At 42.5% G+C, this 17,257-nt stretch overlaps 1 protein-coding gene across 4 annotated transcripts in view; it reads left to right on the top strand.

Moving 5' to 3' along the window:
* astn1 (astrotactin 1) overlaps positions 1-17,257 on the top strand; it is a 178,875-nt gene that overhangs the window by 90,292 nt on the left and 71,326 nt on the right. For all 4 annotated transcript variants that reach the window (XM_072912140.1, XM_072912142.1, XM_072912141.1 and 1 more), the window contains exons 13-15: positions 3,902-4,068; positions 4,746-4,940; positions 9,900-10,027. In XM_072912140.1, coding sequence (XP_072768241.1) covers positions 3,902-4,068; positions 4,746-4,940; positions 9,900-10,027 — 490 coding nt within the window. The remainder of the gene's footprint in view (positions 1-3,901; positions 4,069-4,745; positions 4,941-9,899; positions 10,028-17,257) is intronic.

Below are 17,257 nucleotides of genomic sequence, written 5' to 3'. Positions count from 1 at the left end.
TCAATGAATGCTCTCAGACTTTGATTAGTCCGAGCAGACATCATCAGTTCATGCTCTCAGACTTTGATTAGTCTGAGCAGACTTCATCAGTGAATGCTCTCAGACTTTGATTAGTCCGAGCAGACATCATCAGTTCATGCTTTCAGACTTTGATTAGTCCGAGCAGACATTATCAGTTCATGCTTTTAGACTTTGATTAGTCCGAGCAGACGTCATCAGTTCACGCTGTCAGACTTTGATTAGTCAGAGCAGACATCATCATTTCATGCTTTCAGACTTTGATTACTCCGAGCAGATGTCATCAGTTCACGCTCTCAGACTTTGATTAGTCCGAGCAGACTTCATCAGTTCATGGTCTCAGACTTTGATTAGTCCGAGCAGACTTTATCAGTTCATGCTCTCAGACTTTGATCAGTCTGAGCAGACTTCATCAGTTCATGCTCTCAGACTTTGATTAGTCTGAGCAGAGTTCGTCAATTCATGCTCTCAGACTATGATTAGTCCGAGCAGACGTCATACGTCCATGCTTTCAGACTTTGATTAGTCTGAGCATACTTCATTAGTTCATGCTCTCAGACTATGATTAGTCCAAGCTGACGTCATCAGTTCATGCTCTCAGACTTTGATCAGTCTGAGCAGACTTCATCAGTTCATGCTCTCAGACTTTGATTAGTCTGAGCAGAGTTCGTCAATTCATGCTCTCAGACTATGATTAGTCCGAGCAGACGTCATACGTCCATGCTTTCAGACTTTGATTAGTCTGAGCATACTTCATTAGTTCATGCTCTCAGACTATGATTAGTCCGAGCTGACGTCATCAGTTCATGCTCTCAGACTTTGATCAGTCTGAGCAGACTTCATCAGTTCATGCTCTCAGACTTTGATTAGTCTGAGCAGAGTTCGTCAATTCATGCTCTCAGACTATGATTAGTCCGAGCAGACGTCATACGTCCATGCTTTCAGACTTTGATTAGTCTGAGCATACTTCATTAGTTCATGCTCTCAGACTATGATTAGTCCGAGCTGACGTCATCAGTTCATGCTCTCAGACTTTGATCAGTCTGAGCAGACTTCATCAGTTCATGCTCTCAGACTTTGATTAGTCTGAGCAGAGTTCGTCAATTCATGCTCTCAGACTATGATTAGTCCGAGCAGACGTCATACGTCCATGCTTTCAGACTTTGATTAGTCTGAGCATACTTCATTAGTTCATGCTCTCAGACTATGATTAGTCCGAGCTGACGTCATCAGTTCATGCTCTCAGACTTTGATCAGTCTGAGCAGACTTCATCAGTTCATGCTCTCAGACTTTGATTAGTCTGAGCAGAGTTCGTCAATTCATGCTCTCAGACTATGATTAGTCCGAGCAGACGTCATACGTCCATGCTTTCAGACTTTGATTAGTCTGAGCATACTTCATTAGTTCATGCTCTCAGACTATGATTAGTCCAAGCTGACGTCATCAGTTCATGCTCTCAGACTATGATAAGTTTGAGCAGGCGTCATCTGTTCATGCTCTGAGACTTTGATTAGTCTGAGCAGACTTCATCAGTTCATGCTCTCAGACATTGATTAGTCTGAGCAGACGTCATCAGTTCACGCTCTCAGATTTTGATTACTCTGTGCAGACTTTATCCGTTCATGCTCTCAGACTTTGATTTGTCTGAGAGAACTTATTCAGTTCATGCTCTCAGACTTTGATTAGTATGAGCAGACTTCATCAGTTCATGCTCTCAGGCTTTGATTAGTCTGATCTAGTCTGAGAGCTTGGTGCCTGATCCAAGCCTCTAGAAGAGGAGACATGCCCTGACAAGAATGTTTTTACTCTCCCTTCTTGTTGTGGGGTAGACTGGCTCGTACATGCACATGTATCCTCCCTCTTCTAATACTAAGTAGTGTATAGTTGTATCTGTCAGTAGACATGTTATGGAGGCTAAAAACTACAACATATATAGTACTAAGTAGTGTATAGTTGTATCTGTCAGTAGACACGTTATGGAAGATAAAACCTAGTGGAGGCACGTAGATAGGATGGTATATAGAAGAGTTTTAAAGGTTTTAAATATGTGACATAGTTTATTCATGTTCACCTTCTACCTCATTAGGAATGCTGGAGTCTACTCCAGCAGACAGTCTGGACAAATGAGATAAGGAGCTTTCTGTTATTAGTCAGAGCAAACACGCTAACTAGCACACATGTTCCTCAGTCTGTTATTAGTCAGAGCAAACACATGTTCCTCAGTCTGTCATCAGTCCCAGCAGGGAGTTCTGATCCTTTGGCAGCTTCTTGTCTCACGTCTGTGCTCCTAGACCTGATCACAGTCTGGAGGACTTCTTGTCCAAGTCTTTGTGATCCAACTACTCTTTTCACTGCACTACGTCTTTCAATTCCAGTGCACAACGTGTTTGTCTTTCAGTGCACTAGGTATTTTTGTGTTCCAGTGTTTGTGTTCCTGTATGTACTTTTGCTTCAATGCACTATTTATATATTTTGTAAGTTGTATGTTTGAGTGCACACTTGATGGAATTGAGTGCAGACTTGGCGTGTTTGAGTGCACACTTGATGTGTTCCAGTGTACTATTTATGTATTTTATAAGTTTTATGTTTGAGTGCACACTTGATGTGTTTCAGTGTACTATTTATGAGTTTTATGTTTGAATGCACCCTAGACGTGTTTGAGTGCACACTTGACGTGTTTGAGTGCACACTTGGCGTGTTTGAGTGCACACTTGACGTGTTTGAGTGCACACTTGATGTGTTTCAGTGCACACTTGATGTGTTTGAATGAACACTTGGTGTGTTTGAGTGCACACTTGACATGTTTGAGTGCACACTTGATGTGTTAGAGTGCACTTTTGACAGGTTTTAGTGCACACTTGATGGGTTTTAGTGCACACTTTGTGTTTCAGTGTACTATTTATGTATTTTATAAGTTTTATGTTTGAGTGCACACTCGATGTTTCAGTGTACTATTTATGTATTTTATGAGTTTTGTGTTTGAATGCACCTTAGACGTGTTTGAGTGCACACTTGACGTGTTTGAGTGCACACTTGATGTGTTTGAATGCACACTTGACGTGTTTGAGTGCACATTTTACATGTTTGAGTGCACACTTGATGTGTTTGAGTGCACACTTGATGTGTTTGAATGCACACTTGACATGTTTGAGTGCACACTTGACGTGTTTGAGTGCACCTTAGACGTGTTTGAGTGCACACTTGATGTGTTTGAATGCACACTTGACGTGTTTGAGTGCACATTTTACATGTTTGAGTGCACACTTGATGTGTTTGAGTGCACACTTGATGTGTTTCGATGCACACTTGACATGTTTGAGTGCACACTTGACGTGTTTGAGTGCACACTTGGCGTGTTTGAGTGCACACTTGACGTGATTGAGTGCACACTTGACATGTTTGAGTGCACACTTGACGTTATTGAGTGCACACTTGACGTGTTTGAGTGCACACTTGACGTGTTTGAGTGCACACTTGACGTGTTTGAGTGCACACTTGACAGGTTTTAGTGCACACTTGACGGGTTTTAGTGCACACTTTATGTGTTTCAGTGTACTATTTATGTATTTTATGAGTTTTATGTTTGAATGCACCTTAGACGTGTTTGAGTGCACACTTGACGTGTTTGAGTGCACACTTGGCGTGTTTGAGTGCACACTTGATGTGTTTCAGTGCACAATTGACGTGTTTCAGTGCCCACTTGACGTGTTTGAGTGTACACTTGAAGTGTTTGAGTGCACACTTGACGTGTTTGAGTGCACACTTGACGTGTTTGAGTGCACACTTGATGTGTTTCAGTGCACATTTGACATGTTTCAGTGCCCACTTGACGTGATTGAGTGCACACTTGATGTGTTTGAGTGCACACTTGATGTGTTTCAGTGCCCCCCCGGCCTGAGCCCCATGAAGGATGGCAGTGGTTGCTATGACCACCACATCGGCATCGACTGCTCTGACGGCTTCAATGGTGGATGTGAGCAGCTGTGTCTGCAACAGCTGGCACCTCTGGAGGACGACCCCAGTCTCTACAACATCCAGATGTTCTGTGGGTGAGTGCACTTACAATGTAACACAATGTGCACTGATGCTGTTACCATGGAAACACGGTGTATATTGCAATGTGCACTGATGCTGTTACCATGGAAACACAATCTATATTTCAATGTGCACTGATGCTGTTACCATGGAAACACAATGTATATTGCAATGATCACTGATGCTGTTACCATGGAAACACAATGTATGTTGCAATGATCACGTCCTCTAATGCATTGTAAATGTTTAATAAACTTAAATAAAAGTCATTTGATTGAATTAAGTTTTTACATCTGTGAAAATACCACCTGGGTTTTTTAAATATTATAGATTATAAAACCAAAACTAGCAATAACTTTGGACTTAAGTTAGTATTGTAATAAATATAAAACAAAGAGCACAAGTTTATTAATAAGAACACATTACTCATAAAGTTTTTTAATGAGAACACAATAAAGATAAATATTATTCATAAAAACACATTAAACACAAAGTTTATTTAAAGTTGAAGTGTTGATTGAAATATTCATAGAAAGAAGTATTTTGTGCCATAAATACTGTAAATAGTATTTAAATATAAACATGTGCAGTGTTTTCCCACATACTTTCCTACTAGCTGATGTGTGATGAGTACACAGTAAGTAGTACTGTCGTAGTACTCCATGACCTGGATGAAGTATTTGTGGTCCAGGTGCATCGAGGACTACAAGCGAGGACCGGACTCTCGGTCTTGTCTCCCCTTGTCCGAGTCCTGCACAGAAGGACTGGACTGTGGCGACGCTGCGGACGTCCCTGCAAACCAGACCGTCTTTGGGGACCTGTTCTTCGGTTTTAACAACCACAGCAAGGAGAGCACGTCTGGACAAATCCTCAAGGCCACCTTCAGGTACATCATAATCATAATAATAATACTACTTATTATTGTTAGCTCCTTAAATCATTGTCATTCTTTAATGTTGCTCCTTCTTTAACTTCTTTTTGTCACCTTTTGATAAAAATCATTGTCATACTTTAATGTTGCTCCTTCTTTAACTTCTTGTTGTCACCTTTGGATAAAAATCATTGTCATATTTTAATGTTGCTCCTTCTTTAACTTCTTGTTGTCACCTTTTGATAAGAATCATTGTCATACTTTAATGTTGCTCCTTCTTTAACTTCTTGTTGTCACCTTTTGATAAAAATCATTGTCATACTTTAATGTTGCTCCTTCTTTAACTTCTTGTTGTCACCTTTTGATAAAAGTCATTGTCATACTTTAATGTTGCTCCTTCTTTAACTTCTTGTTGTCACCTTTTGATAAGAATCATTGTCATACTTTAATGTTGGTATAGTAACACAGATTAGTTGTTGTTCATTTTTTGATTTCAAAGAAACAGAAATAAGTACAAAAATAATACAGAAATGAAACACAAATAATACAAAAATAAAACAGAAATTAAATATTAATAAAACAAAAGAGAAATTAAGCAGAAACAAAATATAAAGATAATTAAATTAAACAAAAATAAAGCGGAAATAAAACAAAAATAAAATGTAAATAAAACAAAGTAAACAGAAATAAAATATAATTATTCCATCCATCCATCCATCTTCTTCCGCTTATCCGAGGTCGGGTCGCGGGGGCAGCAGCCTAAGCAGGGAAGCCCAGACTTCCCTCTCCCCAGCCACTTGATCCAGCTCCACCCGGTGGATCCCAAGGCGTTCCCAGGCCAGCCGGGAGACATAGTCTTCCCAGCGTGTCCTGGGTCTTCCCCGTGGCCTCCTACCGGTTGGACGTGCCCGAAACACCTCCCTAGGGAGACGTTCGGGTGGCATCCTGACCAGATGCCCAAACCACCTCATCTGGCTCCTCTCCATGTGGAGGAGCAGCGGCTTTACTTTGAGCTCCTCCCGGATGACAGAGCTTCTCACCCTATCTCTAAGGGAGAGACCCACCACCCGGCAGAGAAAACTCATTTCAGTACCCGTGATCTTGTCCTTTCGGTCATAACCCAAAGCTCATGACCATAGGTGAGGATGGGAACGTAGATCGGCCGGTGAATTGAGAGCTTTGCCTTCCGGCTCAGCTCCTTCTTCACCACAACGGATCGATACAGCGTCCGCATTACTGAAGATGCCGCACCGATCCGCCTGTCCATCTCACAATCCACTTTTCCCTCACTCGTGAACAAGACTCCGAGGTACTTGAACTCCTCCACTTGGGGCAAGATCTCCTCCCCAACCCGGAGATGGCACTCCACCCTTTTCCGGGCGAAAACCATGGACTCGGACTTGGAGGTGCTGATTCTCATCCCAGTCATTTAATACTTGGCTTTAAACCGATTCAGTGAGAGCTGAAGATCCTGGCCAGTTGAAGCCATCAGGACCACATCATCTGCAAAAAGCAGAGACCTAATCCTGCAGCCACCAAACCGGATCCCCTCAACGCCTTGACTGCGCCTAGAAATTCTGTCCATAAAAGTTCAGAACAGAATGGGTGACAAAGGGCAGCCTTGGCGGAGTCCAACCCTCACTGGAAACGTGTCCGACTTACTGCCGGCAATGCGGACCAAGCTCTGACACTGATCATACAGGGAGCGGACTGCCACAATCAGACAGTCCAATGCCCCATACTCTCTGAGCACTCCCCACAGGACTTCCCGAGGGACACGGTCCCAAGTCCACAACGCACATGTAGACTGGTTGGGCAAACTCCCATGCACCCTCAAGGACCCTGCCCAGAGTATAGAGCTGGTCCACAGTTCCACGACCAGTACGAAAACCACACTGTTCCTCCTGAATCCGAGGTTCGACTATCCGGCGTAGCCTCCTCTCCAGTACACCTGAATAGACCTTACCCGGAAGGTTGAGGAGTGTGATCTCACGATAGTTGGGACACACCCTCCGGTTCCCCTTCTTAAAGAGAGGAACCACCACCCCGGTCTGCCAATCCAGAGGTACCGCCCCCGATGTCCATGCGATTTTGCAGTGTCTTGTCAACCAAGACAGCCCCACAGCATCCAGAGCCTTAAGGAACTCCGGGCAGACCTCATCCACCCCCGAGGAGCTTTTTAAGTACCTCGGCAACCTCAGCCCCAGAAATAGGAGAGCCCACCACATATTCCCCAGGAACTGCTTCCTTATAGGAAGACGTGTTGGTGGGATTGAGGAGTTCTACAAAGTATTCCTTCCACTGATCCACAACATCCGCAGTCGAGGTCAGCAGTGCACTGCTTCTCTTTCCTGAGGCGGCGGATGGTGGTCTAAAATCGCTTCAGAGCCGTCCTGAAGGCGTTTTCCATGGCTTCCCCGAACTCCTCCCATGTCCAAGTTTTTGCCTCCGCGACAGCTGAAGCCGCACACCAATAGAAGTCTTTCTTCAGCTCGACGGCATCCCTCGACACCAGCGGGTCCTCATCTTCTGGAGCTCACCAAGCGTGTCCAACATCTGCTGGACTCGTCTTGTGAAGGAGTTCAAATAAAAATGAAGTGAAGGAGTTAAATCCTGCACCTTGTGGGACTGTAAGACTAAGCAGGAGTCGACAAAGTGTCTTCAGAGAAAAGATGAGTTGTGATCCAGCAGAACATGACCACAAGTGACTGCTAAGTGGAACACTTGTCCAGAAATGAAAAGCTTTTGCATAATTGCTTGTGCGTATTGACTTGCTGTTCATTCGGAGCCAAGAAAACTGTATGGAAAATGTAATGAAGTCTGCAGCAGCATGGTGGACTTGTTAGTCTGCTTCACACCCTATACCTTCTGGGTGGGTCTCAGGACCAACATGCAGTACTGTGGTATGTTGCCCAGGTCTTAGAGCTGAGACCCAGGGCAATATCCTACAGTACTGTGTGTTAGAGCTGAGACCTAGGGCAACATCCTACAACACACAGTACTGTAGAATGTTGCCCTGGGTCTCAGCTCCAACACACAGTACTGTGGGATGTTGCCCTGGGTCTCAGCTCCAACATACAGCACTGTGGGATGTTTCCCTGGGTCTCAGCTCCAACACGCGGTACTGTGGGATGTTGCCCTGGGTCTCAGCTCCAACACACGGTACTGTGGGATGTTGCCCTGGGTCTCAGCTCCAACACGCAGTACTGTGGGATGTTGCCCTGGGTCTCAGCTCCAACACGCAGTACTGTGGGATGTTGCCCTGGGTCTCAGCTCCAACACACAGTACTGTGGGATGTTGCCCTGGGTCTCAGCTCCAACATACAGCACTGTGGGATGTTGCCCTGGGTCTCAGCTCCAACATACAGCACTGTGGGATGTTTCCCTGGGTCTCAGCTCCAACACGCAGTACTGTGGGATGTTGCCCTGGGTCTCAGCTCCAACATACAGTACTGTGGGATGTTGCCCTGGGTCTCAGCTCCAACACACAGTACTGTGGGATGTTGCCCTGGGTCTCAGCTCCAACACGCAGTACTGTGGGATGTTGCCCTGGGTCTCAGCTCCAACACACAGTACTGTGGGATGTTGCCCTGGGTCTCAGCTCTAACACACAGTACTGTGGGATGTTGCCCTGGGTCTCAGCTCCAACATACAGCACTGTGGGATGTTGCCCTGGGTCTCAGCTCCAACACGCAGTACTGTGGGATGTTGCCCTGGGTCTCAGCTCCAACACACAGTACTGTGGGATGTTGCCCTGGGTCTCAGCTCCAACACACAGTACTGTGGGATGTTGCCCTGGGTCTCAGCTCCAACACACAGTACTGTGGGATGTTGCCCTGGGTCTCAGCTCCAACATACAGCACTGTGGGATGTTTCCCTGGGTCTCAGCTCCAACACGCAGTACTGTGGGATGTTGCCCTGGGTCTCAGCTCCAACATACAGTACTGTGGGATGTTGCCCTGGGTCTCAGCTCCAACACACAGTACTGTGGGATGTTGCCCTGGGTCTCAGCTCCAACATACAGTACTGTGGGATGTTGCCCTGGGTCTCAGCTCCAACACACAGTACTGTGGGATGTTGCCCTGGGTCTCAGCTCCAACACACAGTACTGTGGGATGTTGCCCTGGGTCTCAGCTCCAACACACAGTACTGTGGGATGTTGCCCTGGGTCTCAGCTCCAACATACAGTACTGTGGGATGTTGCCCTGGGTCTCAGCTCCAACACACAGTACTGTGGGATGTTGCCCTGGGTCTCAGCTCCAACACACAGTACTGTGGGATGTTGCCCTGGGTCTCAGCTCCAACACACAGTACTGTGGGATGTTGCCCTGGGTCTCAGCTCCAACACGCAGTACTGTGGGATGTTGCCCTGGGTCTCAGCTTCAACATACAGCACTGTGGGATGTTGCCCTGGGTCTCAGCTCCAACACGCAGTACTGTGGGATGTTGCCCTGGGTCTCAGCTCCAACATACAGTACTGTGGGATGTTGCCCTGGGTCTCAGCTCCAACATACAGTACTGTGGGATGTTGCCCTGGGTCTCAGCTCCAACATACAGTACTGTGGGATGTTGCCCTGGGTCTCAGCTCCAACACACAGTACTGTGGGATGTTGCCCTGGGTCTCAGCTCCAACATACAGTACTGTGGGATGTTGCCCTGGGTCTCAGCTCCAACATACAGCACTGTGGGATGTTGCCCTGGGTCTCAACTCCAACACGCAGTAGTGTGGGATGTTGCCCTGGGTCTTAGCTCCAACATACAGTAGTGTGGGATGTTGCCCTGGGTCTCAGCTCCAACACGCAGTACTTAGACTTCCTCCTGGTTGTCGGTCACCAAGCTGTGTGGTAGACCCTCATCTTGAACTGATGGTCTCCCAGGGTCCATTCTGGATGCTGCAGTTCTTCATGAAGTGGAGAGTCCTCCTCAGTCCTGGTCCTGGTGCCAACTTTCTAACAGGATTTCCTCTCTCCTCAGACAGAAGAACTTTGCTCGGGGCATCGAGCAGCAGCTCCCAGACGGCATGGTAGTGGCTTCTGTGCCCACTGAGGTCCAGTGCCACGAGGAACTGTTGGACCCAGTGCCGGACCCAGAATACCTAACAGGTACCAACACATCATGCATTGGTTTACTTTTGTTTAATAAATGTAATGTTTCATGTAGTCATGATTATGATTGTAGTTGATAATGTAATGTTTCATGTAGTCATGATTATGATTGTAGTTAATCATGTAATGTTTCATGTAGTCATGATTATGATTGTAGTTAACAATGTAATGTTTCATGTCGTCGTGATTATGATTGTAGTTAATAATGTAATGTTTCATGTCGTCATGATTATGATTGTAGTTAATCATGTAATGTTTCATGTAGTCATGATTATGATTGTAGTTAATCATGTAATGTTTCATGTAGTCATGATTATGATTGTAGTTAACAATGTAATGTTTCATGTCGTCATGATTATGATTGTAGTTAATAATGTAATGTTTCATGTAGTCATGATTATGATTGTAGTTGATAATGTAATGTTTCATGTAGTCATGATTATGATTGTAGTTAATCATGTAATGTTTCATGTCGTCATGATTATGATTGTAGTTAATAATGTAATGTTTCATGTCGTCATGATTATGATTGTAGTTAATAATGTAATGTTTCATGTCGTCATGATTATGATTGTAGTTAATAATGTAATGTTTCATGTAGTCATGATTATGATTGTAGTTAATAATGTAATGTTTCATGTAGTCATGATTATGATTGTAGTTGATAATGTAATGTTTCATGTAGTCATGATTATGATTGTAGTTAATAATGTAATGTTTCATGTAGTCATGATTATGATTGTAGTTAATAATGTAATATTTCATGTAGTCATGATTATGATTGTAGTTGATAATGTAATGTTTCATGTAGTCATGATTATGAGTGTAGTTAATAATGTAATGTTTCATGTAGTCATGATTATGATTGTAGTTAATAATGTAATGTTTCATGTCGTCATGATTATGATTGTAGTTGATAATGTAACGTTTCATGTAGTCATGATTATGATTGTAGTTAATAATGTAATGTTTCATGTAGTCATGATTATGATTGTAGTTAATAATGTAATGTTTCATGTAGTCATGATTATGATTGTAGTTAATAATGTAATGTTTCATGTAGTCATGATTATGATTGTAGTTGATAATGTAATGTTTCATGTAGTCATGATTATGATTGTAGTTAACAATGTAATGTTTCATGTCGTCGTGATTATGATTGTAGTTAATAATGTAATGTTTCATGTAGTCATGATTATGATTGTAGTTAATAATGTAATGTTTCATGTAGTCATGATTATGATTGTAGTTAATAATGTAATGTTTCATGTAGTCATGATTATGATTGTAGTTAATAATGTAATGTTTCATGTAGTCATGATTATGATTGTAGTTAATAATGTAATGTTTCATGTCGTCATGATTATGATTGTAGTTAACAATGTAATGTTTCATGTCGTCGTGATTATGATTGTAGTTGATAATGTAATGTTTCATGTCGTCATGATTATGATTGTAGTTGATAATGTAGTGTTTCATGTACTCATGATTATGATTGTAGTTAATAATGTAATGTTTCATGTAGTCATGATTAGTCCACAAAACACATGTAGACTGGTTGGGAAAACTCCCATGCACCCTCAAGGACCCTGCCCAGAGTATAGAGCTAGTCTACAGTTCCACGACCAGGACGAAAACTGCACTGTTCCTCCTGGATCCGAGGTTTCAACTCCAACCCCCTGTCTCGTGCCGGCTGCTGCTAATAAAGGCGACAGGTGATTAGATAACAAGGCTCACCTGGGCCATCCACTCACCTGTCGCTGTCTTCGAGGCCGGTCTTTGCACACCCTGTTTTGCGGCAGGCCCGCAGGCCACGCCCCCCTCCACAGATGTATAATCAACGATGTATCAAAGTCACTTTTAAAGGACGTATAATCAACGTTGTCATCCTTCTTCTTCATGACGGTATACTCATAGTCATCCTTCTTTTTCTTCTTCTTGATGGTATACTTGTAGTCCTCCTTCTTCTTCATGACGGTATACTCATAGTCATCCTTCTTCTTCATGATGGTATACTTGTAGTCCTCCTTCTTCTTCATGACGGTATACTCGTAGTCATCCTTCTTTTTCTTCTTCATGATGGTATACTTGACGTAGTCATGACGTAGTCCTCCTTCTTCTTCATGAGGGTATACTCATCGTGTCACATGTGTGCTCCTCCCCATGGCAAGAACCTTCCCACCCATAATAATAATAATCCTTCTATAATTGGTCACACTGCGAGAAGGTCGTGCAGAGATCTCCCAGCATTCAGTGGGGGAAGAGACGACCTCATGCCGACTGCTCTCCTGTCCAATTAGAGGCAAGTGTGAGCGCACGGGGTCGGCCCATGGCGCAAATCATCCTTGCCACGGGCTGACACATCAAAGGATGCTATCTTTGGTTTCAAAGAACTACAAAATGCAATTTGAGTAGAAATGAGGTGCAAATCTAATCTAAGTGTCTATGAACAAGTTTCTACCAATATTTCAACTCACTTTTGGATTCATGAACAAGTTTGCATGAATATTTCAACTCCCTCAAAGAAGTGGATGCAACAAAGGATGCTAACAGTTCTTTAGTCCCTTCAAGTCCTTCTGGGCTCCTGGAATATTACTAGTGATGTATTAGATATGTGCTGATGCAATGCCGCTCCCATACTGCCGGACCAAACAGGAAGGACGCGGTGTTGCTGACATTTGATCAGGAGGAGAACGTGAGTCAGCGCCGGCAACTTTTGCATCAGTCAGTGCGAGTTAGCGCCACTGGCTGATGTTGAATTATTGCTTACTTGAAATGTGAATACTTCCACCAGACTCAGGAAAGAGGAAGTACTGACAGAGTATTTAATAAGTACATTTTATACAAAACAAGACGTTTGTTTGATTCTTTATGAGGACCAGACTCGACTAAGCAACACAAACATCTCAGATCTGATCCAAGATCTGTTCTACCACGGACTGATCCATCAAAGGATGGACAAACCCCGTTTCCATATGAGTTGGGAAATGGTGTTAGATGTAAATATAAACGGAATACAATGATTTGCAAATCCTTTTCAAGCCATATTCAGTTGAATATGCTACAAAGACAACATATTTCATGTTCAAACTTTTTTTGCAAATAATAATTAACCTAGAATTAATTTTTAACAACACTCAATAAACGATTGGGAACTGAGGAAACTAATTGTTGAAGCCTTGAAAGTGGAATTCTTTCCCATTCTTGTTTTATGTAGAGCTTCAGTCGTTCAACAGTCCGCTGTCGTATTTTAGGCTTCATAATGCGCCACACATTTTCCATGGGAGACAGGTCTGGACTGCAGGCGGGCCAGGAAAGTATCCGCACTCTTTTTTTTTTTTACCAAGCCACGCTGTTGTAACACGTGCTGAATGTGGCTTGGCAGTGTCTTGCTGAAATAAGCAGGGGCGTCCATGAAAAAGGCGGCGCTTAGATGGCAGCATATGTTGTTCCAAAAACTTTCAGCATTAATGGTGCCTTCACAGATGTGTAAGTTACCCATGTCTTGGGCACTAATACACCCCCATACCATCACACATGCTGCCTTTTACACTTTGCGTCGATAACAGTCTGGATGGTTCGCTTCCCCTTTGTCAAATATTTCCAAAAACAATTTGAAATGTGGACTCGTCAGACCACAGAACACTTTTCCACTTTGCATGAGTCCATCTTAGATGATCTCGTGCCCAGAGAAGCCGGCGCCGTTTCTGGGTGTTGTTGATAAATGGCTTTTGCTTTGCATAGTAGAGCTTTAACTTGCACTTACAGATGTAGCGACCAACTGTATTTAGTGACAGTGGTTTTCTGAAGTGTTCCTGAGCCCATGTGGTGATATCCTTTAGAGATTGATGTTGGTTTTTGATACAGTGCCGTCTGAGGGATGGAAGGTCACGGTCATTCAATGTTGGTTTCCGGCCATGCCGCTTACGTGGAGTGATTTCTATCTATACTAACATGTTAACGATAGCATTCGTACAGTTAGCATTCGTGAAATGCCCAAATATTTGACACCAAAAAAGATAGCATGCTAATTTTATCAAGTACCAAAATATGAGGTGTATACCTGCAAAATTAGCACCAAAAAAAACATAGCATGCTAATGTGAACATGTTAACAGGCATGAAATGTTCGATGCTGGGGTGTATATGTGCAAAATTAGCTAAAAGCTAGCGTGCTAATGCTAGCCTGCTAAAATGCTAGCTGTAACATACGTCAAGTACCGGAATGTATTACTCTGAGGTGTGTACCTGAAAATTGTGTTTAAAATGCTAACATGCTAATGTTTTGACTGAGGCGAGTTAGTTCCAAGACCTCAGTGGACTAGAACATTTTATGAAGCTAACAGTACTATACTAACATGTTAACGATAGCATGCGGACAGTTAGCATTCGTGAAATGCCCGAATATATGACAGTAAAAAAGATAGCATTCTAATTTTATCAAGTACCAAAATATTAAGTTGTATAAAAATTAGCACAACAAAAGCTAGCATGCTAATGCGAACATGTTAACAGGCATCAAATGTTCGATGCTGGGGTGTATATGTGCAAAATTAGCTAAAAAGCTAGCATGCTAAAAGGCTAACTGTAACATACGTCAACTACCAGAATGTATTACTCTGAGGTGTGTACCTGCAAACTGTGTTTGAAATGCTAGCATGCTAACGTTATGACTGACCTATGCTAACGTTAGTTCCAAGACCTCAGTGGACTAGAACCTTTTATGAAGCTAACAGTACTACACTAACATGTTAACGATAGCACGCGTACACTTAGCATTCGTGAAATGCCCAAATATATGACACCAAAAAAGATAGCATGCTAATTTTATCAAGTACCAAAATATGCTAACGTTATGACTGAGGTGAGTTAGTTCCAAGTGGACTAGAATGTTTGACCCAGTTAGGACTCACATGTGGGCTAGCTGTGTGAGGACTTAGTCCCAGGACCCAGTCAGTGGCTCATAGTTCATTACAGAGTCCCTCATCATTCAAGTTGGAGCAGATGTTTTCACACCGACAACTTTCTCTCTCCTCCTTTTCTAAATGGCAGAGGGAAAAATCCTTCTTGCCTTCCTTCAGCGACAAGATGTCACCTTGAGTGTGGAGGAGCCACATCCCCCTCATCACCAACTTTATACATGGAGGAGCCACATCCCCCTCATCACCAACTTTATACATGGAGGAGCCACATCCCCCTCATCACCAACTTTATACATGGAGGAGCCACATCCCCCTCATCACCAACTTTATACATGGAGGAGCCACATCCCCCTCATCACCAACTTTATACCCTCGCCTGTTCACTCTGCTAATGAGCCAGTTATTTATATATACTTACTTATATATATATAGTCACTGGTAGTATTTCCACACTGAGTATGTATATAAATATATATATATATATATATATATATATATATATATATATATATATTTTATATATTTATATACATACTCACAGTGTGGAAATACTACCAGTGACTATATATATATATATATATATATATATATATATATATATATATATATATATATATATATATATATATATATATATATATATATATATATATATATATATATATATATATATAGGTATAGCAGCGAGAATACCAAGAAGCGCATATGCCAAATTTTCAAAGAGAACGGCCTACGGATCACGATCGAAGCCAACAAGCAAACCGTCAACTTCCTTGACGTCACTTTCAACCTGAGAAATAACAGCTACCAACCATTCACGAAACCCAACACAACACTCCAATACGTGCACCATGACAGCAACCACCCACCCACCACCACGAAAAGAATACCTACCGGAATCAATAAAAGGCTATCGATGCTGTCATCTAGCAAAGCTGAATTTGACCAAGCAACCCCCCCGTACCAAAAAGCCCTTGATGAAAGCGGATACAATTTCACCCTCACCTATGAACCCACGCCAGGAAACCAGCCAAAAAAGAACAGAAAACGAAACGACATCATCTGGTACAACCCCCCATACAGCAAAAACGTCTCAACTAACATTGGACACAAATTCCTCAATCTGATTGACAAACACTTTCCCAAAGACAACACCCTAAGAAAAGTATTCAACAAGAACAACATTAAATTGAGCTACAGCTGCATGAACAATATACGACAAATCATCTCAAACCACAACAAAACAATTGCAAATGAGCCGTCGGCCCCCGGACAGAGCGACTCCAAAACCAACAAAGGCTGTAACTGTCGAAAGAAACCTGATTGCCCTCTCAACGGGGGGGTGCTTACAAACATCAGTTGTCTACCAATCTAAGGTAATACGCAAGGACATTAACACATCCGACACATATGTAGGATTAACCGAGGGAGAATTCAAAACCAGATGGAACAATCACAAGGCTTCTTTCAGGAACAAAAACCTGCGAAATACCACAGAACTCAGCAAACACATTTGGGACCTCAAAGACAATAATGTTGAATATTCAATAACATGGCAAATTCTTGCATCCAGCACACCTTACAATAGTGGTAATAAAAGATGCAACCTATGCTTGAAAGAGAAACTGTTTATTATTTACCGCCCAGACCTGTCATCCCTCAACAAGCGCAGCGAAATTGTAACAGCATGCCGCCACAGACGGAAACACCTCCTAGGTAACACATGAGCCAATCACCACGCCCCTACGCCAGCCTGTACCCACCCACTCTGTGCCCTATATAAACCATGGTATGCGAATGCTCCCATTAAAATCTCCTGACGATTGAGGGTACCCCCCCTCATGAAACAGGCCTGTAGAGATGAAATAGTCTTGTGATTTTTTTCCCACACATACATATATATATATATATATATATATATATATATATATATTTTATATATTTATATACATACTCACAGTGTGGAAATACTACCAGTGACTATATATATATATATATATATATATATATATATATATATAGGTATATATAAATATACATAGGTATAGTGTGAGCTGCAGATTACAGAAGTACTTCTCTGCTCTACCATCTCATGTACTTCAATATTCTTGAGGTGACGTTGATCTTTACTGCGTTGAGTCATACTATGTCATTCTTCTGCATGTATTTGAAGTATTGAAGTACAAGGAGTCATATTTGTATGTCAGTATATTTGCACCAGTACTGTATTATAAAGTATATTTGCATCAGTACTGTATTATGAAGTATACTTGCATCAGTACTGTGTTATGAAGTATATTAATGTC

The sequence above is a fragment of the Nerophis lumbriciformis genome, linkage group LG33, assembly GCF_033978685.3.
Source record: "Nerophis lumbriciformis linkage group LG33, RoL_Nlum_v2.1, whole genome shotgun sequence".
NCBI lineage: Eukaryota > Metazoa > Chordata > Actinopteri > Syngnathiformes > Syngnathidae > Nerophis > Nerophis lumbriciformis.
This window is presented reverse-complemented; position numbering and strand designations above follow the sequence as displayed.